Source organism: Hypanus sabinus, chromosome 15 (genome assembly GCF_030144855.1).
Source record: "Hypanus sabinus isolate sHypSab1 chromosome 15, sHypSab1.hap1, whole genome shotgun sequence".
In the NCBI taxonomy this organism is placed as follows: Eukaryota; Metazoa; Chordata; class Chondrichthyes; order Myliobatiformes; family Dasyatidae; genus Hypanus; species Hypanus sabinus.
In genome coordinates this window covers 56,956,566-56,979,616 of record NC_082720.1, presented here as the reverse complement: position 1 = coordinate 56,979,616, position 23,051 = coordinate 56,956,566, and the positions used below count along the sequence as shown (strand labels likewise).

The 23,051-nt window shown below is 39.9% G+C and overlaps 1 protein-coding gene across 1 annotated transcript in view; it reads right to left on the bottom strand.

Moving 5' to 3' along the window:
• The window catches only part of LOC132405245 (protocadherin gamma-A10-like), a 278,617-nt gene extending 256,248 nt beyond the window's left edge, over positions 1-22,369 (bottom strand). Inside the window, exons 1-3 of the mRNA XM_059989929.1 lie at positions 19,763-22,369; positions 9,243-9,291; positions 3,338-5,796 (exon numbers count right to left, since the gene is read on the bottom strand). Coding sequence (XP_059845912.1) covers positions 3,338-5,796; positions 9,243-9,291; positions 19,763-22,273 — 5,019 coding nt within the window. The 5' untranslated portion in view covers positions 22,274-22,369. The remainder of the gene's footprint in view (positions 1-3,337; positions 5,797-9,242; positions 9,292-19,762) is intronic.
• Positions 22,370-23,051: the final 682 nt, after the last annotated feature.

Sequence of the window (23,051 nt, the reverse complement as noted above, 5' to 3'; positions counted from 1 at the left end):
AGGGCGTAGTTGGCATGCTTTCCTCAAGGGAAAATCTTGTCTGACAAATCTGTTGGAATTCTTTGAAGAAATAGCATGCAGGATAAATAAAGGATAATCCTTTGATGTTCTGTACATGGATTTTCAGAAGGCCTCTGACAAGGCGCCATACATGAGGCTAATTAACAATTTACAAGCCCGAGATATTACAAGAATGATTCTAGCATGTGCCCAATTGGCAGGAGACAAATGCTGGGACCCTTTGCTGACTGACTGCTGATGACTACTAATGTTCAACAGGCGTCTGTGTTGGGACCAATCTTTTTTGCTTTATATGTCAATGATTTGATGATGAAATTCATGGTTTGCTGCAAAGTTTGTGGACGATATGAAGATAACTATAGGAGCAGGTAATTTTGATGAAGCAGAGAGGCGATCGAAGGACTGAGATAGATTTGGAGCATATTCAGAGAAATGACAGATGGAATACAGTGTTAGCAAGTGTATGGTCATGCACTTTTGTCGAAGAAATGAAAAAGTTGACTATTTTCTAAATGAAGAAAAAATACAAAATCTGAGGTGCAAAGCTTCTTCCCAGGGCTGAAATGGTTGCCACAAGAGAACACAGGTGCTGGGGAGTAGGTACAGAGGAGGTATCAGGGGTAAGTTTTTTACTCAGAGAGTGCTGAGTGTGTGCAATGGGCTGCCGGCAACGGTGGTGGAGGCAGATACAATAGGGTCTTTTAAGAGGCTTTTAGATGGATACATGGAGCTTAGTAAAATAGAGGGCTCAAAGTAAGTCCAGTAATTTCTAACGTAGAGACGTGTTTGGCAGAACTTTGTGGGCTGAAGTGCCTGTATTGTGCTGTAGGTTTTCTATGTTTCAAGGGGACTTGGGAGTCATTGTGCAGGATTCCCGTAAGGTTAATTTACAGTTTGAGACTTTGGTGAAGAAGTGAAGTGCAACGTTAGCATTCATTTCGATCAGAATGGAATATAAAAACAAAAATGTAATGTTGAAACTTTATAAAGCATTGGGGAGTACTTAGTTGGAATATTGTGAGTAGTTTTAGAGCCCTTATCTAGTATATGTGAAACAGGAGAGGGTTCAAAGTAGGTTCATGAAAGCGATTCAAGGATTGAATTATTTGTCATATGAAGAGCGTTTGATGGCCCTGGACATGTATTTACTGGAATTCAGAAGAATGAGGGGTGACCACATTTACACATATCAAATGGTGATAGAGTGGACGTGGAGAGGATGTTTCCAATGGTCTAAGAGCAGAGGACACATCTTAGAATAGAAGGGATTCTTTTTAGAATGGAGATGAGGAGGAATTTCTTTAGCCAGAGGGTCCTACATCAGTGGAATTCTTCACCACAGGCAGCTGTGGAGGCTAACATTTTAGGTGTATTTAAGGCAGAGGTTGATAGATTCTTGATTGGTCAGGGCATGTAGGGATATGGGGAAAGCTAGAGATTGTGTCTGTCATAATGAAATGGTGGAGCAGACAAGTCGTGCAAAATAGCCTTATATCTTATAGTCTTATTGTCTTATATCTATCACCTACCATCTTCTGCTGCCCCCACCACCTCCTCCATTTTCTCATTTTGCTTTTTGTCCTCTTCCTTGACAGTCCCGAGGAAGGTTTGTCTGTTTATTTCCCTCTGCGGATGCTGCCTGACTTGCTGAGTTCCTTTGGGATTTTCTATATGCTAGGTACCTCAGTCAGCATGATTCTCAATCAATCAAATCACATGTTAGCGCGTTTAAAAGCAAATGCAGTTTGTCTGCCAATACTGTAAATATCATCTTCCAAAACTTGGTTTCAAAATTCTCATTGGATTCGTAAAATGAAAGCATCTTAAATATTTCCAAAGCTACAAATTGCAACATTATGAAAAGAAATACACTGCAAAGGTTCTAAATTAAATTCTGTGTTTCGCTGTCTGAGATCCAGTTGACAGAACATGGACCAAATTCTGATATATGATAGTGTTTACAAATTATAGGAAGAGTATTTAAAAGGTGCTAATGAAATCCACAATTTTCAGATTAAGAGCACACAGGTAGATTTCACTGGTTCTAGCCCATGGATAAACCGAATATGATAGGTCATTATGGCAATGGACTGACCAATATAAAGTGTTGGGTGTGCAATGAGGGAAAGTATAGCATAGTCTCTACAGGGAAAATATTCACTTCCTAATACGGCCTCTCTGGCTCTCTGGATTCTGATATGGCTCATATGAGTAATGCGGGACCTGTAGAATATGTTGTGGGTGAGATTGATGGTGTCTGATGGGGAATGTGAAATGGTGAAGTGCTTTCCTCCCTTTGGTCCTGGACTTCTATCTTTTTTCAGACGAAGGGTCTCAAAGTACTTAGCTACACTATAAATCATGGCAACACCATTGTGACTTTGTATTGTAAAGAGTGAAGAATATGAAGTGAGTGGATGAATGAGCATCATAATTTGACATAGAGGAAAGTTGAAAAGTATGAACAAGGTTTCAACGTAAGGACAGAAAATGCCGAAATCTTTCAATCGATAGGAGATTTTTCTTCAGGAAGACGCAATGGAAATTAGCTTCCAGTTTCAGTTTTTGTTCCTGTTATAAACCGATTTGGTACCGCCCTATCAAACCAATTCTTTTTTTTCTTTGTATTTACCACTACTCGCCATATTTCCCAGTTTTACCGAAAAAAAACATTTGCTTCTCCTTCTACAGTTGTTAGCTTCCCTGTCAGTATTTTCCCTGTTTCATTTTCTGTCATCTGCACCTTTTAAAAACAAAACCTTTTAAATTTTAATATACCATTTTACAACCAGGGCCAAGTCGGGACGATGCGTAAACATTCAGAAATGAACTGGATAAGTTGAGCACCATCTTAATGTACATACTTCTGCATTCCCGAAGTTTACCTCCACGGAACCAGACGTCGACTGTGTTATTATTTTCGCATAGGAGCTAAAATAAACTGTTCCCTCCAAAGAAGAAATTAGAATGCAGCGTTATTTCTTTCCTAGGCTTCACATAAGATAATTATATTGCTTGAGTTATATTAGACATGAAAATAGTGTCAGCTTCTCAGGTAGAGTGGAAGCGTTTGGAAACATTATCAGTCGGTTAAAACTTGCCACCTTCTGCATTCGGGGGCATTTTTTTAAATGACAGTCAATTTGAAATAAAATATAATTGTATTTAAAGTTAAAAACTTAAAATAACCTCGCTAACATATATAGAGTATTTGAATCAGAACTGAAAGTTAGATTAGCACCTTCTGTTGCTGTTAAGAGGCTTGTTTCATCATTTAAGTAAGGAATAGGATTAAACTGAAATGTGTAATACTCACTTCACCTGTGCATGTCCAGTTGTTCTGCAGGCCTGTGTTTGCCTTTGACGCATAGGGTCCAACATTTCTACCTAGAGATCTACGAGTTGTTGGACTAGCTGGAGAAAAATATATCACTTCCATTTTTCCTGCCTCTGGTGCCGATCGAACTTGGTGACGATACGTATCTGAAAGAGATCCATTTCCCCGAATTTCAACGTTGGCTATTAATTTGGTGTCTGGCAAAAACTGCAAATTGACGTGCGATTTGTGCGCACCGACTTTGGAATCCAGTTCATTTGTACAACAACAATTTGCAGTATAACAACTTGAAGTGTGAGGTGGGTGTTTGTCGACTGGGCAAATAGCAATAATTAAGGCTATGATAATAACAAGAAGTAAAAATGTTACCGCTCCCAGAGAAATTATTATGTAAAATGCCAAGTCAGAACTATCTTGTAAATCGCCAGTAGTGTCACCGGACTCTGACTTAAGTTGCTCGGTTTGTTCAGTTATGGAGATATTAATCGTGCTGGTGGCCGAGAGAGCTGGATGCCCATTGTCCTTTACCAAGATGATCAACTTCTGTGTGGTGGCGTCTCCGTCTTTAAATCGGCGAATGGTTCTTATTTCTCCTGAACTATGTGATATTTTAAAAAGACTTGGGTCAGTAGCGTGCAACAGTTCATAAGAAATCCGTGCATTTTGCCCAGAATCAGCATCTGAAGCGACCACTCGGGTTACTAGAAATCCTGGTTGAGCGGATCGAGGCATAGTTGTCTTGCTGTGATTGGTGAAGCTTGGTGATATCACAGGAGGGTTGTCATTCTGATCAAGAATAATCACATTTACAGTAACATTACCGTAAAGCGAGGGAGATCCTGCATCCCGAGCTTGCACTGGGATTTTAAAACTCTTCAGCTGCTCGTAGTCAAATGACCTCTGCGAATATATGATGCCATTGTCGGAGCTGATAGAAACGTAGGAAGACATCGGCTCTCCCTGCACGCTGCCCTCCAGAATTCTGTAAGAAATCTTAGAATTTTGTTCCGCATCTGGATCGAACGCTGTTACTGAACCAATAGAGTTACCAGGTGAATTATTCTCACTCACGTAGATGGCGTGAGAAGGCTGCAAGAATTTGGGAGCATTATCATTTATATCCGAAATATAAACAATCACTGTTCTATTTGTAGATAGTGGAGGTGTTCCGTCATCTTTACAGGCCACAACCAATGCGTATTCGGGAGCCTTTTCACGGTCAAGCTTATCACTTACAACGAGCTCATATGAATTTGCAAGAGAACGCTTCAAATCGAAAGGGGCAGCTCGTGAGACCTGACAATCAGTAAACCCATTTCTTTTGGAATCTCGATCTGTAACAGTAACCAATGCAATTTGTGTTCCAACAGGCGTGCCCTCACTGACTGTACTTGAAGTTAATTTTAGAATCACTTCCGGTGCATTATCATTAACATCCTCGACATGCACCCGAACAATACAGTACGCAGATAATGACTGTGCCCCCATGTCCTTAGCTTCTACGTGAATTTCATGCATATTCGTTTCTTCAAAATCCAATTTTCCCTTTAATCTGATCTCTCCAGATTTTGGGTTAATACTAAACATTTCAAGTATTCTTTCTTCATTGTAGCTGCCCAGAGAATAAACAATGTCACTATTCGATCCTTCGTCCAAATCCGTTGCATTGACTTTAATCACTAAAGTACCCAAAGGAACATCTTCCATTAAATTAACAGAGTCCAAATGCTTTTGAAAAGTAGGCGCATTATCATTTGTGTCAGAAACAGTGATAATTATTTGACAAGTGCCCGACCTCCCAGGTATCGCACCGTCAATGGCGGTGAGGATTAAACGGTGCATAGACTGCTTTTCACGGTCGAGTGACTGCTTCACCACCAATTCAGGTATTTTCCACTTTCCAAGAGTCTGCACATCTAAAACAAAATGCTCATTTGGTGTGATTTGGTACGTCTGAACCGAATTAGTTCCAATGTCAGGGTCTTGTGCGGCCTTTAAAATGAAACGTGTCCCAGGCATTATCAGCTCTGAAATTTCCAAACGGACCTCTGCGTCACTGAACTTGGGATCATTATCATTTACATCCAGAATTTCGACCTCTGCCCGATAGCGTACCACCGGATTTTCAGTTTCCAGTTCCAAAGGCAATATACAGTTAAGACTCTTACCGCAGATCAGCTCCCTATCTATCCTTTTATTCACAAACAAAACTCCATTCTGGGGGTTTATATTCAAAACTTGTGACGGTACCTGTGAAATGATCCTGAATTTACGGGTTGATAATTCCTCCAGAAATAATCCCAAATCTTTTGCGATTTCACCCACCACTGTGCCGTGTTTCAATTCTTCTGGGATGGAGTAACGAATCTGTCCAGAAACTAGCTTCCATGCACAAAGCAGCAAGATGGACGGTACAGCTTTCTCTCTCAACAGGAACACTGCGAATATCCGTGCCATATCTTCCATGGCGACGTTATTTTCGACTCTCCCGGTTTTGTCTGTGTTCAGATATTAATTATTCCACTTTGGTTAAGTCATTATCATGCTGGACAGAGGATGAAAATGATAAAAAACAAAACCTTCTCAAGAGATAAATATCCGTCAATAAGCTGACTGGTTTCATCCCTCGTTGTTGGAGGATGGGTGGTGGATCTCCAGATAAATTTCTCTCCCTTATTGGTAGACAGCGACACAAAGAGTCCTTACCTATAACTACACTGATTTTAGGATAAAGCCAGTCTCTGGTTTTCCAGGGTCTCAGTTTCTGGCTATTGAAAAAGAATGCGTGCCGTGTACAAAAAAGTTGTGTGATTAATGAAGTCTATTTCATAACTGAGTGAATGAAAGTTAATTTACTTAATCGCAATTGTTTATAAGATAAAAGTCACTTTTGAGCTCGGATTGAAGAATCTTTGATGATCCCTACACATTTTTTAAACGAGAGCAGCTGCAATGTTCCCTTGATATCAACATATTCAATGACAAAAAATAAAAGCATATCCAACAGAGCATGGACTTTATGAGTGTGAAAATGCTCAAATAACACGATACCTTTTTCATATAATAAAACACCAATTCTTTAATTTGATGAAAGGCTACTTTTGGAAATAAAAAGAATTCTAACAGCCACATTAACTTTAATTATATATACTTTTTCAATATTATCATCATTGTGAATTTTCGATCTAATTTTGTTACAATTAAACTTTTGTTGATCATTTAAAATTTCTTCATCCACGGTATGAATCCATCCACTGGCGTACCAATCCGTATTACATTTGAATATAGATGTGGAAGGCCGAAGGGGTGGCTAACCTTGGATGCAGGAATAACTAATATCTCCCAAAGGACAGTAGTTCACTCGCTGTTTCACTTTAGCTTGCAAGAGCTAGGCTCTGGGAACTGTGGACTATGAACCTTATCTTCCAAAGAAATCACTGCATAAATCATATCGAACGAACAACACTATTATTGCAATCAGTTATTACAAAGAATAACGGCTTTCGAATCCATTTATAAATTATAATTGTTGTTTTCAAAGGTAAACTGAATACTTAAGAGGCTTGGAAGACGTGACCTCAATCAGTATTTTGTTGTTCATCAAATGTAGATTGAACACTGAATTTGTCAGAACATTACCTTAACACATGGCTAAGCAGGCAGTTGCAGCTTGCACTGAAGAGGAATTTTAAAACAGTATGTTCAGACTTATGTACGCAACGTGCGAGCAGCAGAGCTAACAGAAGATAACAAATGACACTTTTTTTTTCAGAATAAAGCGTAGGAGTAAATGCTATGTAGCTAAATGGCAACATACACGATAAAAAACGGCTAAAGGAACACAGCAGGTCAGGAAGCTTCAATGGAGAGGAATAAACAGTCGACGTTTCAGGCCGAGACCTTTCATCAAGACAGGAAAGGAAGGAATAAGATACCAAAGTATGAAGTTCAGGGGAGGGGAAGGCAGATGATTTGAGAAGCCAAGTGAAGGGTGGTTTTGTGTGGGAAGGGAAGTGAAGTGAGAAGTTTGGAGCTGATAGGTTGTAAAAGTAAAGGGCTAAGGAAGGAATCCCAAATACGAGAAAATCTGCAGATGCTGGACATCAAAAGCAACGCAGGATCTCTGCAAAAAACTAAACAGTTGATGTTTCGGGCTAGTAACCCATATCCGTGCCGAAGTCCTGAAGTAAGGTCTCGGCCTAAAATGTCGACTGCTTACACTTTTCCACAGGCATACCTGGCCTGCTGAGTTCCTGCAACAGTTTTTTTTGTGTGTTTTGCTTAAGAGGTAATCTGATAGGAGAGGAAGGGGGACACTGGAAAAACGGAAACAGGACGAGCACCCGAGGGAGGCGCAAAACATGTGAAGAAAGGGGAAGGATAGTAGGGAGCTAGGATGGAAAAAGCGAGAAGGGTAAGAGGAGTTATAAAAATCGATGTTATTGCTGTCATGTTGGAAGCTCTTGTGGGTAACGGAAAGGAGGAGCTCGAAGAAGCGGTCCCCCAATCTATGACGGCACTCAGCGATATAGAGGAGGTCGTACCTGGAGCACCAGATACAATTGATGACACCGACAAGACTTGGACGTAAAATGTTCCCTCCATTGTCTTTAGCTAAAGTGCATTACTTTTCCAATATATTGTACAATAGGCATTATTCGAAATAGTATATACAAGCCTATTTCATAAAATCCTTCTCAGAACGCACAGTTAACGAGATATCTCGGCCCAGATTGTGATTTTGGGAAACCATTACACGGACTGAACTTTAAAAGAAAATATGTTTGCCGTTACAATTAAGTATTAGAATATCATAAAAAAGCTGAAAGTGCAATTTAAAGTTCTTTTTCCTTCACTGGGCAACAAACAAACTTCTCAACGCTTTTGTGTTTGATCTAATGGGACCACTTACGACACTGTGACAGTTTTAATGTTACAGCGTTTCGTCAAATTGTGTTCTGGGCAGTTGCGTATTATCTTGTTTTGTGCACGGTAAGATTATAACTCGGGAAAGAAAGGCAACCAGCAAATATGGCAAAGATCACATAATGCTGGATTTTACCGCGCTACGTAAAAGAGGGAGTAGCTAAATTACAAGTTTTCTATTTTGAAGAGTGACTCTGCAGATATCAATCACGGGAAACAAAGCAAAGGATCATAACTAAATTTGTGTATATCCAGAGACCTATAGAAACGGCAGCACATGCAGGTAGGGTAGTGAAGAAGTCACATAATATGTTTATTTTCATTAGATGTGTCATACAGTATTAGAGAATAAAAGTCACTGCGCAACTTGAAAACAAAATCAATAGCAACACGCACAAAACGTTGGAGGAACTCAGCAGGTCAGGTAGCATCTATGGAGACGACGTACAAGCCGTGTTCTTTTGTCAGAACTGGGAAGGAATGGTGAAGGGGAAGCTAGAATAAGGACGTGTGCGATGGCAAGGAATACAAGCTGACAGGTGATAATTGAGACCAGCTGAGGGGAAAGATGTGTAGGCGGGGACAGTGGATGAATTGAGAAGTTGTAGTGTGATAGGTGGAAGAGAAAAAGGGCTGCTGATGAAGGAACCTAATCAGAGAGGAAGGTGGAGCAGAGAAGAAAAGCAAAAAGGAGAACGCCAGAAGGAAAAGATGGGCATATGTGGAGAAGAGAATGTTTAAGTGGGGTGCCGGAATGGAAAGCGAGAAAGAGAGAGAAAGGGGAATGGGGAGAATCTACCGGAGGTCAGAGAAATCGATATTCTTGCCTTCAGATTGGAAGCTACCGAGAAGAAATATGAGCCCATATTAAAATCTGTGGGTCATACCTGCAACATTGTGCGTAGTTCTGGTTGTCATCCTATTGGAAAGAACAAGGTTATATTGGAGAGAATGGAACATTTTCCAGAATGTTGCATGGTGAGAAGTATTTCTGTTATGATGAGACTCTGGATACAATAGTGTTACATTCCTTAGAGGAAAGAGACTGAGAGATGGTCTGATAGCGGTATGTTATTCTTTGAGGTATAGAAGGAAGAATAGGGTGAAATTTCCCGATAACAGAAACGGCTAAATTCAGACAGCGTAGGTCAGAGTTAGGAATGAGGATTACAGGAATTCTGAGGAATTTTATGCTTTCACCCAGAGGGTAAGTGAATCCGGACTCACAGTGCTCGACGAAGAGGCAGAAGCAGTTGTTCACATCATATCGTTAAAACAATATCCAGTCAAGCTCTTTAACACAGCATGGCCACAAAGGCCACTGTCCAGTGTTGGTTAATAGAACAGGTATCGTATTGTCAGAATGGATACTTTGAGCTGAAGGACCCGTTTTTCTGCTGAATGTTACTACAGGGCACATAGATATGAAAGTGCTGTGCTGTAATGGATAGAACGGCAGAATAAAATAGATTCCAAGAGAAAAGAAAAAGTAGGGAAAGATATTTTTTTGTGCAATTTGTGGCATGTCTCAGAGATAGGCTTGGGGAGCAGATAGACGTCAAAATTTTATGTAAAATCTGTGAAGGGTTCGAGTTTACGTTCGCTAAATGGACTGAATGGACAATTGTATGCAGGTTATCAAGTTTCGAGGAAAAAGCAGAAGATATGAAAAGGGATGTGCTCGAAGTGCAGAAGGAGACGGCAAATGTGCGTGATGTGTGAAAATGTGTCGTAATGCATTTTTTAGAGGAAAAAACATCGGTTATATTACAGAAAGAGTTGAAGCTGCTGTGGTGCAATGGGAACTGAGGAAATAGGGGAAAATAACAAATGCAGGTGCAGGTACTAAAGGTAATGACGAATGTTCATGAGACATCGAATGACACTACAGGGTACGTGGAATATATGAGACACTCTATGCAAACGTTATGAAGTTCTGCTGATACAATACGTTGAGAATTGCATACACCACTTCCACTTTCTTCCTATTCCTGTTCTAGATATGTATGCCTAGTAAGAAAGATTGGTTCAAAATTATTGCAATTTCAGTAATTTTCTCCTTCCTCAGTTAGACCATGACACCTCCAAGTGAGTATGTTCTCAAGTGTACACCAGCATTTCATTGTGATTTTTAACCGATTTAACACAATAATTTATGTTTAAATGAATCATTTTACACTTTCATTAAGTCAAGTCAAGTCGCTTTTTATTATCATTTCGACCATAATCTGCTGGTATACAGTATACAGTATACAGTATACTGCAGTATACAGTAAAAACGAAACAACGTTGCTCCAGGACCATGGTGCTACATGAAACAACACAAAACTACAGTAGACTACGTGAGACAACTCAAGGCTACACTAGACTACGTAAAACAACACAAAAACTACACTAGATTACAGACCTACACAGGACTACATAAAGTGCACAAAACAATACAAAGCAAATGATACAATAATAAATGAATAAACAAACAAACAAACAAGGCAGTAAGCACAGTGGAGGACAAACTTCAATATAATAATTAATGAGGTAGATGTCAGTCTAGACTCTGGGTATCGAGGAGTCCGATGGCTTGGGGGAAGTAACTGTTGCACAGTCTGGTCGTGAGAGCCTGAATGCTTCTGTACCTTTTGCCAGAAAGTGCATTCGATAAACATAGAGTCGTGTGTCAAATGATCCAAAGGATTTAATGTGTGCGGATATCCCGGTAAAGTATTACATATGAAATGAAATAGAGGTAAAATGAAATAGAGGTAAAAAATATATAACAAAAATAGTAATATACTGGTGCAGAAAATTAAAAAAAAGAACTACATATATACAGCATTATCAGCGGCCTGACGTGCTATGGGTTTAAGACTTGACAAGATATTTAGGATAGTGGACTATTTTATATTAGTCAATTGTTTTCGTTAATTTCGATGTTTGCACGTAAAAGTCTGATGGTGTTCTTCAGCACGCGAAAGCTGCTGGTAAAAAGTTACAGATGATTTATTACATGGAATATGCCAAGGATTGGCAACAGGTGATTAAGAACCACTTGATGCAGACTGAAGTGTAGAACAGAAGACAAAGTCAATGCAACATTATTTGACAACGCTTAAAATTTGAGAAAGAGTGCAAATCTCAGAAAGAATCCTCATAAGTTCATCAATAAGCACAACTGACCTTAATATCCACATGTGAATGTTCTTGAATTGGTACACCAAATAATTGGGGTATAGATTTGCTATTGCCTGTGGAAAATTACAATTTCTGTTGGCATCGCTACTGCTCCATACAGGCTATTATCTTTAACTTAAACGTAATTCTTAAACTTGTAAGTGCCCAGGAACTTCAAAGAAAGCATTATGATTTCAGATAAACATTGTCAATGACCTTCGAAATCAAATGTTTAAGACTTCTATCGAACCATTCTATAGAGGTTTTTGATATCAGTATTCACAAGGTCCAAATGCTGTGCCACAGTTTGAACTCTCCAGGATTTCAGCTTTTAGAAAATAAAAATAATTGCTTTATCAGAACAGAACACGTTTAATTCTGAACGTGACGTCGACCTTGGTTATCAGAATGCTCCTTCAATGGAAGTACATATCGTTCATTTCTAGTTGTTGCAGAAAAAGTGTGTTGAACCATATTCTCGGACAACCAGACTCCATGCCGTGAAGCTACATCACAATTTGGACGAAGGCGGGCGAGAGTATTAGTCAGTAATATCTAAGCCAGTATATTTGCCTTCAAGGGTGGTGAATGAATCAAGAGTCATGCTTCGTTCCAGACCGATATTATGATCACTGGAAGCCAAATATTCCAATCACACCCGTCTCAGTAGTTCCTCATGGCAATTCCTAAGTCCAACCAACGCCAATAATTTCAAAAATGAGCAATACTTCAGTGTAATCCAGACGCATAAATGCAGTTTCATTTGTATTCAATATATCTTGCAGTTATTGCGTGCAGATGGTGAAACAATAACCTAGATAAAGGCTGGGATAAATTTGATCTGCTTTTTTTCCTGATTGTTATTCAGCTTCTCTTCCACTTCTATTTCCCTGGCCTCGTTTTCTAGCGGTTGTATATCCACTTGCATTTCTTGTATTTTTTTGTATACTGGAAAAAACCTTTTCTATCCACCTTGATATTGTTTGCTACCTTGGTTTCATATTTTATCTTTTTCCAATAATTCTTTTAGTTGTTTTCTGTGGGTTAAAATAAAGCTTCACAATCTTCCATCTTCCCGTTAATTATTGCTTTGTTGTATGGTCTCTAATTTGCTTTTACGTTAGCTTTGACTTCCATTGTCAGCTACGGTTGTACTACATTGCCATTTGAGTATTTCTTTGATTTTGGCATGCATCTATCTTACACCTTCCTCATTTTGTTCCATAAAATCAAACCACTGCTGCTCTGCTGTCAGCCCTGCCAGGGTCTCCTTCCAATTTACTTTGGCCTGTCTCATACCACTAGAATTTCCTTTACTCCAACGAAATAATGCTAAGTCAGACTTTACTTTCTCCCTATCAAATTTCAAGTTGAACTCAATTATAGTGTGATCATTGGCTCCTCAGGATTCCTTTACCTTACGCTCCCTAACTGGCTCCAGTTTATTATATATTACCCAATCCTGTATAGCCAATCCATAGTAGGCTCAGCGACAAGCTGCTCTAAAATGCCATCTAGTAGGTATTCAACAAATTCGCACACTTAAGACCCATTACCTGTCTGATTTTCTTAATCTGTCTGCAAGTTAATGTCTTCCTTGACTTTCATAACATTACCCTTTTGAGATAGCTTTTCTAATTTTCCGTTGTAATCTGTAGTTTGCTTCCAACCTACTGTTTGGGGGTCTCTATATAGCTACCATCAGGATCGTTTTATACTTGCAGTTTCTTAATTCAACCCAAAAAGGATTCAACATCTTCCATTGTTATTGATTAGATGCCATTCTTTATCAGCAGAGTCACGCCACCCCTGCTGCCTACCTTCCTATCCCTTCGATACAATGTGTAACCTTGGACATTCAGCTCCCAAGTGCAAAGATCCTTCAGCCAAGACTTAGTGACGGCCAGAACATTATACCCGACAGTTATGCCAAAGTGCAACAAGGTCATCCACCTTATTTCTTATTCTCTGTTCATTAAGATTTAAAACTTTGAGTATTATTCTATACACCTTTTATATGCTGTTATGAATTCATTTTAAGAGGAGTAGAATCTGAGAGACTGGAGCGGGGTTCAAAGGAGGTTCATAAAAATGATACCAATTTCACAAAAATATTCCAAGCTTGTAATATGAAGGAAGTCTGATGGCTCTGGGAGTGTATTCACTATAATTCAGAAGAATGAGAGGTAATCGCTTTTAAAACCATCGACTGGTGAAAGGACTTGATAGAGCAGATGTGAAGAGGACTTTTCCTATAGTGGGAGAGTCCAAGACCAGAGGACATTACTTCAGAATTGAGGGCTGTCTTTTTAGAATGGAGACGAGGAGAAATTTCTTCAGACAGACGGTGGTGAATCTGTGGAATCGTTTGCTGTAGGGAGCTGTGAATGCCAAATATTTTTTCCATATTTAAGGCAGAGGTTCATAGATTCTTGATTAGTCATGCCATGAAGAAATATGGGAAGAAGGCAGGATGTTGAGGCTGAAAAGAGTTTGGATTAGCCATGATGAAATGGTTGAGCAAGCTCGATGGGGCAACTGGTTTAATTCTGCTCCTATACCTTATGGTCTTATGTTTAAACGATTGGCACAACATCATGTGCCAAAGGTCATATGCTGTTCGATTTTCTATGTTTTATACTCTATTTAGAAGTTTGATTTTTGGGGCTGAGAGGAAAATTGGATTTTTCCCTATAAGGGATTTTTCCCTTTTCCCTATAACCCTTAACTCCTCTGCTATACAAAAATCTATCCAACCATGTCTTAAGTATATTTATCGAGGCAGCCTCCATTGCTTCATTTGGCAGAGAATGCCACAGAATCACCACTATCTGGGAAAAGCAGTTCTTCCTCCTCTCTGTCCAAAATCTACTTCCCGAATCTCGAGGCCATGTTCCCTAGTTCTAGTTCAACCGACCAGTGGAAACAATTTTCCTGCTTCTCTTATCTATCCCTTTCATAACTGCATATGTTTCTATCATATCTCCTCTCATTCTTCAGAATTCTAGCGAATTCTAGCGAGTACAGTCCCAAGAAGTCCATCTCTTCTCATAGTCTGACCCCCTCATCTCTGGAATCACCCTGGTGAACCTCCTCTAATCGGCCTCCAAAGCCAGTATATCCTTCGCCAAGTAATGAGACCAGGACTGCACGCAGTAATCCAGGCGAGGCCTCACTAATACCCTGTACAATTACAGCATTAGTTCCTTGCTCAAATCCAATCCCTCTAGTAATGACAGCCAACATATTATTTGCCTTCCTGATAGCCTGCTGCACCTGCAAACCACCTTTTGTGACTCATACACCAGTAATCTGAAGTCCCTCTGCACAGCAGCAATTTTTGCCATTTAAATAATAATCTGATCTTCCATTTTTTCTTGCAAACTAGATGACCTCGCTGTACTCCATCTGCCAGACCCACAGCCAGACCCGTGCCAACTCACAACCTATTATTGCTCTCTGCAGATTGTGCTTATCTTCTGCACAATTTGATTTTCCACTCAATTTAGTGTCACCTGCAAACTTAGATACACTATACTCAGTCCCATCTTCAAAGTCATTAATGCATATTATGAACAGTTGCGGGCTCAGCACCTGCCTCAAAGAACCCCAGTAAGTTTGTTAAACAGGACCTGGCTTTGCTGAATTCACATCGCGTCTGCCTGATAGATCCTTTTCTTTCCAGATTATTAACTATTTCTTCTTTAACGATAGCTTCAAGCATCTTTCCAACTACAGGCCTTCAGTTACTTTTTTTATGCCTACATCGTTTTTTTTTTTGAACAGTGGCGTGACATATGCCGTCTTCCAGTCCGCCGGAATTACCCAGAGTCCACAGATTTTAGGTAAATTTTCAGCAAAGCTACTAAAGCTTTTGCCATTTTTTCTCAGTATTCTGGGATGCATTCCATCAGGATCTGGGAACTTATCTATATCAGGCCCAGGTTTGCACAGAACTACCTCTTTAGAAATAGCTATTGTATTGAGGTCCGCACCTCCCATCGCACCATAACTTCTATCTTTCGCACGTCAGATAAGCCTGCCACCATGAAGAGCGACGCAAAATAGTAATTCAAAGCTCGGACATTTCCTCATTACCCAATGTCAACTCCCCCTTCTCGTCCTCCAAGGGACCAACATGTTCTGCTTTATATAATTATAAAAACTTTTAGTATCCGTTTTCATATTTTGTGCTAGTTTATTATCATAAAATTTTGTCCTTTTGCATTTGTACAGGGCCCTGGTGAGACCACACCTGGAATATTGTGTACAGTTTTGGTCTCCAGGTTTAAGGAAGGACATTCTGGCAGTTGAGGAAGTGCAGCGTAGATTCACTAGGTTGATTCCTGTGATGGTAGGGCTGTCTTACGCAGAGAGCTTGGAGAGACTGGGCTTGTACACACTGGAAATGAGGAGATTGAGAGGAGATCTGATTGAAACGTTTAAGATAATTAAAGGATTTGATAGGATTAAGGCAGGAAATATGTTCCAGATGTTGGGAGAGTCCAGTACCAGAGGGCATGGATTGAGAATAAGAGGTCAGTTATTTAAAACAGAGTTGAGGAAGAACTTCTTCTCCCAGTGAGTTGTGGAGGTGTGGCATGCACTGCCTCGGAAGACGGTGGAGGCCAATTCTCTGGCTGCTTTCAAGAAGGAGCTAGATAGATATCTGATGGATAGGGGTATCAAGGGATATGGGGACAAGGCAGGGACTGGGTATTGATAGGGAATGATCAGCCATGATCTCAGAATGGCGGTGCAGACTCGAGGGGCCGAATGGTCTACTTCTGCACCTATTGTCTATTATCTATTGTCTAATCTATGGTCCCTTTCTTTATTGCTCGCTCAGTGTTTCATTGTTGCTTTTTAAAGTTTTCCTAATCTTCCAGATTCACAGAACTCCTGGTGACTTTCTACACACGAGAACTTTGCTGCTTACTTTTATTTCCTTAGTTATCCAAGGCTGGCTTTCCCCACCCTTACAGTCATTGCTTTTAACTGGAATATACTTCTGTAGAGTACCGCAAAAAACCTCTTTCCATGTCTTCCACTGTTTATCAACTATCCCACCATATAGCTTCTGTTCATAGTTTACACTAGCCAAATCCTCCCTTGTCCCATTGTAGTTTCCATTGTTTATGCATAATACAGCGGTTTTCGATCGAACTATTGCACGCTCCATTTGTATGGGAAACTCATTCATACTGTGATCAATCTTTACAAGAGAATCGCTAATTACAAGATCACTAATTTTACCTGTCTCATTGCCAAGAACCAGATCTAAGGTAAGATCACCTTCTGTTCAAGAAAGCTATCAAGGATGCATTCCATGACGTCCTCCTGAAGACTGCCTCGATTACTATGATTCACTCAATCTATGTGCGAGTTGAAGTTCCCTGCGATACTGCTGTTCTGTTCTTATACGCCTCGGGTATTTCTCTGTTTATTGCTTGTGCCACTTGCAATGTTATTATACGGTGACCAGTGATTTTTTTTCCCTTAACTATTCCTATTTCCAGATGGATTCAACTTCCTGCTCTTTAGATCAGATATTGTGTCTCACTGTCGCCCTGATCTCATCTTTAATCAACAGCGCTATCCCACCTCCTTTACATTCCTCCCAATCCTTCCGTACTACATGATATCCGTGGATATTTACTTCTCAATCCTCTCCACCCTGCAACCACGTTTCTGTAACAGCTATCAGATATACCCCGTTTTACTGATTTGTGCCACAAGTTCACTGACCTTGTTTTGAATACTCCGGACATTCAGATAAACTGTTTTTATGCTCATTGTGCTTTTAAAGTCTTGGATTCTTTTAATATTTTGTACTTGATTTTTCTTTGCTCCACTCTTACTTTTCTCTTTTTTTTGTTTTTAATTTGCCTTATCCACACTTACCTCTTTTACTTTATACATACTTCTCCAGTCTGTTGAACCCACCACCACCACACTATTTAGCTTAACGACTTATCCGCAGCCCTATTGCGATTCACTAATATCCATGACCCATCACGGTTCAGGCGGAGCCGTCCCGTTGGAACAACTCACACAAAATGCTGCAGGAATTTAGCAGGTCCGGCTGTTATTATAGGAAAAAAGGACAGTCGACATTTCGGGTCGAAACCCTTGTAGATTTTCTCTTTTTTTTGTCATTCCAACCTACCTTTCCTACATCAATCCTTGAGCCACGGATTTACCTCTCTAATCTTCTTGATCCTATGCTAATTTGTACGTGGCTCAGGCGTAAATCCAAAGATGATCACCTTTTTGGTTGTGCTTTTTAAGTTAGCCCCTCGCTGATCAAATTCCCTCAGCAGAATGTCTTCCCTTGTTCTACCTAAGTCGTTAGTACCCACATGGACCACGATAACTGAATCTTACCCCGCCTACTGCAAATTTCTCTGCAGGTCCGGTAAGATGCCCCGAAACTGGGAACTAGGCAGCCAACACAACCGTTGAGGCACTCTACCCTCGCGACAGAGAACCCTGTCTATTCCCCTGACAATATTACATTTCTCTTCTCCCTCCCCCACCCTTGCATGATTCCCTGAACTTTGGTGCCACAGTCAGGTTATTCATCCTTCCCACAGCGCTCCACTCTCATCCACACAGGGAGCCAGAATCTCAGACCTGTAGGACTAGCTCAAGTGCTGAGGGTCCTCCATGATTATCTCTTGAATCCATTAGCCGCCTCACTTGCAGTGACACCCCCTTGCTCCTGACGACAGACCGAATTTGAGGCAGCCATGATATAATAATAAATCAGCCAGGATGGAATATGGAGCAGATTCCATAAGCGAAATTGTCTAATTCCGCTCCTACAGTACTGTGCAAATATCTTAGGCACATTTCGTTATATATAATTAAACACGCTCAAGGTGCATAAGAACTTTGCACAGTACTGTATGAATTTTATGTATTGCACTTCACTGCTGCGCAAAAAATGAGATATGTCAGCGATGATAAACCTGAACTACTCAAGTAGAGATTATCCGAATTTCGCTGATTTATTTTTATCTCGTTTATCCTAGAAAGACTACTTGTCAATAGGTGAATCACTCTCAACGGCATATCCTGTCATTGATATAACTTTAAAACCATGTCATAAAGTTATTTGTTTGGCTGATCCAGCTTTTATGTTTAAAAGTGAACATCAGGTTGTGGCAAAAGTGTTAACTCTTCAACAGTCATCAAATGGCCTTTTTCATTAAAAAGACTGCCTTTTATTAAGCAGTCATGGATGATTAGAATTGTCGTGAGAAACTCCCAAAGTGATGTCTTGTTGTTGGATTATTTGTATACGAACTTCCAAGAACATTTTACTTGAACGAGATATGACTCCTAAAATTAGATTCACTTCATCTTCGTGCTAATTAACTTCAATTTTTCCGGAGGTCTTTGTAAAATGCTAAAATAAATCTGTGTGGTAAATGCTAAAATAAATCAGCATTTGTTGAGCTGGTTTTTCATGTGTAAGTGATATTTGCCACGAATGTGAACAACAGATTATTAACAACTGAGTGTAGGTTGGGTGACAACCTACAGGAGTATTTTTTTTGTCAGCAGCATAGACAGAAATAATTTTCTGCAATGTCGTGCTGATGCCAGCATTTCAGCAGCATTGCAAGATCCCAGATGGTGCTGCAGCTCAGCAATACCATAGGTTTACAGAATAGCTCTTAGATCAGAGATTGAGGATTACAATAGATTTGGTTATGGGATTTTAGAGAATAAATTATTTTGATAGGAATTGGAGAAGTCGGAATAGAGCATTTTGCAAGCAGAAGTAAGACTAAACTGATGTGAATAATACCTCGAGACATGGGAGGACACGTACCGTGCAACTACAAGGCATTCACTGAACGTTGATTAAATCAGTAGATGTTGGAGATCCAAAGCAACCCACACAAAATGCTGGAGGAAGAGAGCAGGCCAGGCAGTATATATGGAAAAGAATAAACAGTCAACATTTCGGGCCGACAGCCTTCTTCAGGGCCGGTCTTGTATAAGGGTCTGGTCCCGAACGCCGACTCTTTTCCATAGATGCTGCCAAGCTTGTTGAGTTCTTCCAGCATTTTGTGTGTGTTGCTTATAAGTTCTATTGCTTGGTTAGATCAGGTGCAAGAAATACGTTTGAGAAATCGAGAAGTAACATTGTCATGAGATCGACTTAAATATAAGTTAACAATATATGAAACAAAAACATAAGGAATTGAATCACAAATAAAAGTTATTTTGTACTTGGAATTGAGGGCAGAATTTTGATATAACATTGTAATTTACTATCAATTCTATTACACTCACCCCATCCGACCGACTGTTCCTGGTTTTTGTATTTTCTGCCGGCACATATTTAGAGCGCATTTCAATAGTTCCATGCAGTTGCGGATCGAATGGTGTGAAAATTATTTCCGCTGGTTCCTTCGCGGAACGAATTTTATATGAGTGTGTTCCTGAAAGAGATCCATTTCCCTGAATCTCAAGGATACTGGGAAGGAAGTGGGAATCTGGCACAATATGCATGTTAGCTGCCGAATTCTTGTATTCCAAATCTCTCCTGCTGCAACACTTAGTAGCACAGGCACGTCTGGAAGCAGGATTGGTGCCCGTGGGGCAAATAGCCACAACAAGGAAAATTATGACAATTAAAAGAATAAAAGATGTTGCTCCCAAAGAAATTATTATATAAAAGGACAACCTCTGCGTGTCTTCCAAATCGTCACTCGCTTCATTGACGTCAACCAGACCCTCCGACTGTTCCTCAACTATTGTCAATGTAAAAGTGGTCGTGGTAGAGAGTGCGGGATAACCGTTATCTTTCACCTGGACAACGAGTCTCTGAGCAGTTGCGTCGCTATCCTTAAATTGCCGGATATTTCTTATTTCCCCTGAACTATATGAAACTACAAAGAGACCCGGATCGCTGGACTGTAGAAGTTCATAAGAAAGTTTTCCATTTTTACCGGAGTCTGCATCAAAGGCAATGATCTTTGTTATCAAATATCCAGGATCTGCAGATCGTGGGACACGCAAACTGGTGTTGCCTTCGGTTGGACTTGATAGTACGACAGGTGGATTGTCATTTTGATCCAAGACTATCACGTTCACTGCAACGTCGCTTGAGAGTGATGGTAAGCCGGAATCCTGAGCTCGAACATGAAACTGAAAACTTCTAAATTGCTCGTAATCAAATGGTCGTATTGAATAGATGCTTCCATTGTTTGAGTTAATGTAGAGATAGGATGATATGGGGACTGATTCAATCTGGCTTTCCAGAATTGTGTAAAACAGCTGTGAATTTCGATCAGTGTCAAGATCCAGAGCTGTCACTGATCCGATGTAACTGCCAGGTTCATTGTTTTCCGCCACATAGGCCGTGTAGGACGGCTGCGTAAAGCGTGGTGTATTATCATTTATATCTGAGATATTTACCACAATTGTCTGGATGGTCGATAACGGCGGGATCCCACGGTCTTTGCAAGTTACAGTTATTTTATGTTGAGGAGCGGTTTCTCTATCCAGTTTTGCATTTGTGACGAGTCTGTAAGAATTACTAAAGGAAGATTCCAGGTTAAAGGGTAAGGTGGGTGAAACAGAACAATCGATATATCCATTTTTATTGGAATCTCGGTCAGTTACGCCAATCAAAGCGATTAAAGTTCCCATCGCAACATCCTCACTGATTGTTTCAGCTCCAGAATTAATTGTTAACTCAGGAGTATTGTCATTGACGTCTGTAATCTCCACCCGCACACTACAATGTGTAGATAATGACTGCATACTCCTGTCTCTAGCTTCTACATGAATCTGATAAACATCAGTTTCTTCAAAATCCAACATTTCTTTTGTACGGATCTCCCCAGTTTCGGGTTCAATCGTAAATATTTCAGTTATTCTTGGCTCATTGTAACTGCTGAAAGAATAAATGACTTCGCCATTTGTACCTTCGTCTAAATCAGTCGCGTTAAGCTTAATCACCAAAGAATTTAGCAGCACATTCTCCATTAGATTAACACTATACATCGATTTTTCAAAAACTGGTACATTATCATTAACATCCATGATATCAATTGTTATACGAGCAGTACCCGACCTTTCTGGTGCACCGCCGTCAATAGCAGTCAGTAACAAATTGTAAGCTGATTGTTTTTCCCGGTCGAGGTTGCCCTGTAGCACTAATTCGGGTAACTTCCACTTCCCAAGACTTTGTACATCTAATGTAAAATGGTCATTTTTAGTGAGCTGGTACGTACGAATAGAATTATTTCTTCCATCCGGATCGTTCGCGCCCTCCAACAGAAAACGTGCTCCGGGTATCGTAGATTCTGATATTTTCAAACGTATTTCATTTTTCTGAAAAATCGGGGAATTATCGTTTACATCCAGTATTTCAACCTCCACTCGGTACTGTTCCACAGGATTTTCAATCACGGCTTCCATGAGCAATGCACAGTTATCACTTTGTCCACATAACTGCTCTCTGTCAATTCTTGCACTCACAAATAAGATTCCATTTATGCTATTTACATCCAAATATTGTTTGGAAGCGGAGGAAACAATTCTAAATTTACGGCTCGGCAGGTCTTTAATACTCAAACCCAGATCTTTTCCGAGTTCTCCGACAAAGGCACCGAGTTCTTGCTCTTCTGGAATGGAGTATCGAATCTGTCCGGAAACCAGACTGCACACACAAAGCAAAAAGATGGATGATATCACCGACTTTCCGTGCAGACAGTGCATGTTTTTTGTGCTATTCCTTCTGTGTGATAGATTGTAAATACCTGAGAAAAGATTTTTGTTTACATCATCCTCCATCAGATCCAAACCAATACCCTTATTGCGGTAAATAAACTGAAATATTACGATCGGTTGAACAGTTGGTTCGCTGCGTTCGCACACACACCGCCATTATTTTGCTTCCTTTCCTGGTTAATAGGGGGATGGGTGGTGGATCACTGGCTGCATTTCACCTCCTTATTGGTAGACAGCGACACAAAGAGTCTCAGCCTATAACTACACTGAGAATATTGTCAAAACTGTACTCCAGTTAGTCTTAAACTAAAAACTTTTTTAGAAACCGTAAAATAATTTGAAATGACATTGCAAAGGAGAACAGTTTATAGATATTTGAACAAAACACGTTATCTAAGCGATGATAAATATATAAAAGAGTTATTCTGTCGCTCATATATATAAAGATAATTATTGCGCAATTAGAATAAAATTTATGTCCTATTTGAGGGAATTTGTTGCAATCTCAGCTGCATTTCTAAACAAGGCAAAATATGTTTTCGTTTACATATCGCTCAAATCCATAATCACCATTATGCAGAATCCATAACCTCTCACTTAGATTTCAGCGTTTTCTTCATCTTTAACTGTGGCGAATTTACACTTTCTTTATGTTTGTGATATACTCAATTATTTTACTGACATTGGCAACATTTTCCTCTGGTTGGGTTTGTAATAATAAGTTTTTGCATCTCTTCCGTTAGACCGTAATCAAAACTCACTTATGTATACCATGAACTAACTGCAACAATGGTTTAAAATGATAGCGAGCTGGTTGCAGGTCCAGGTGAAGAAAAGACGC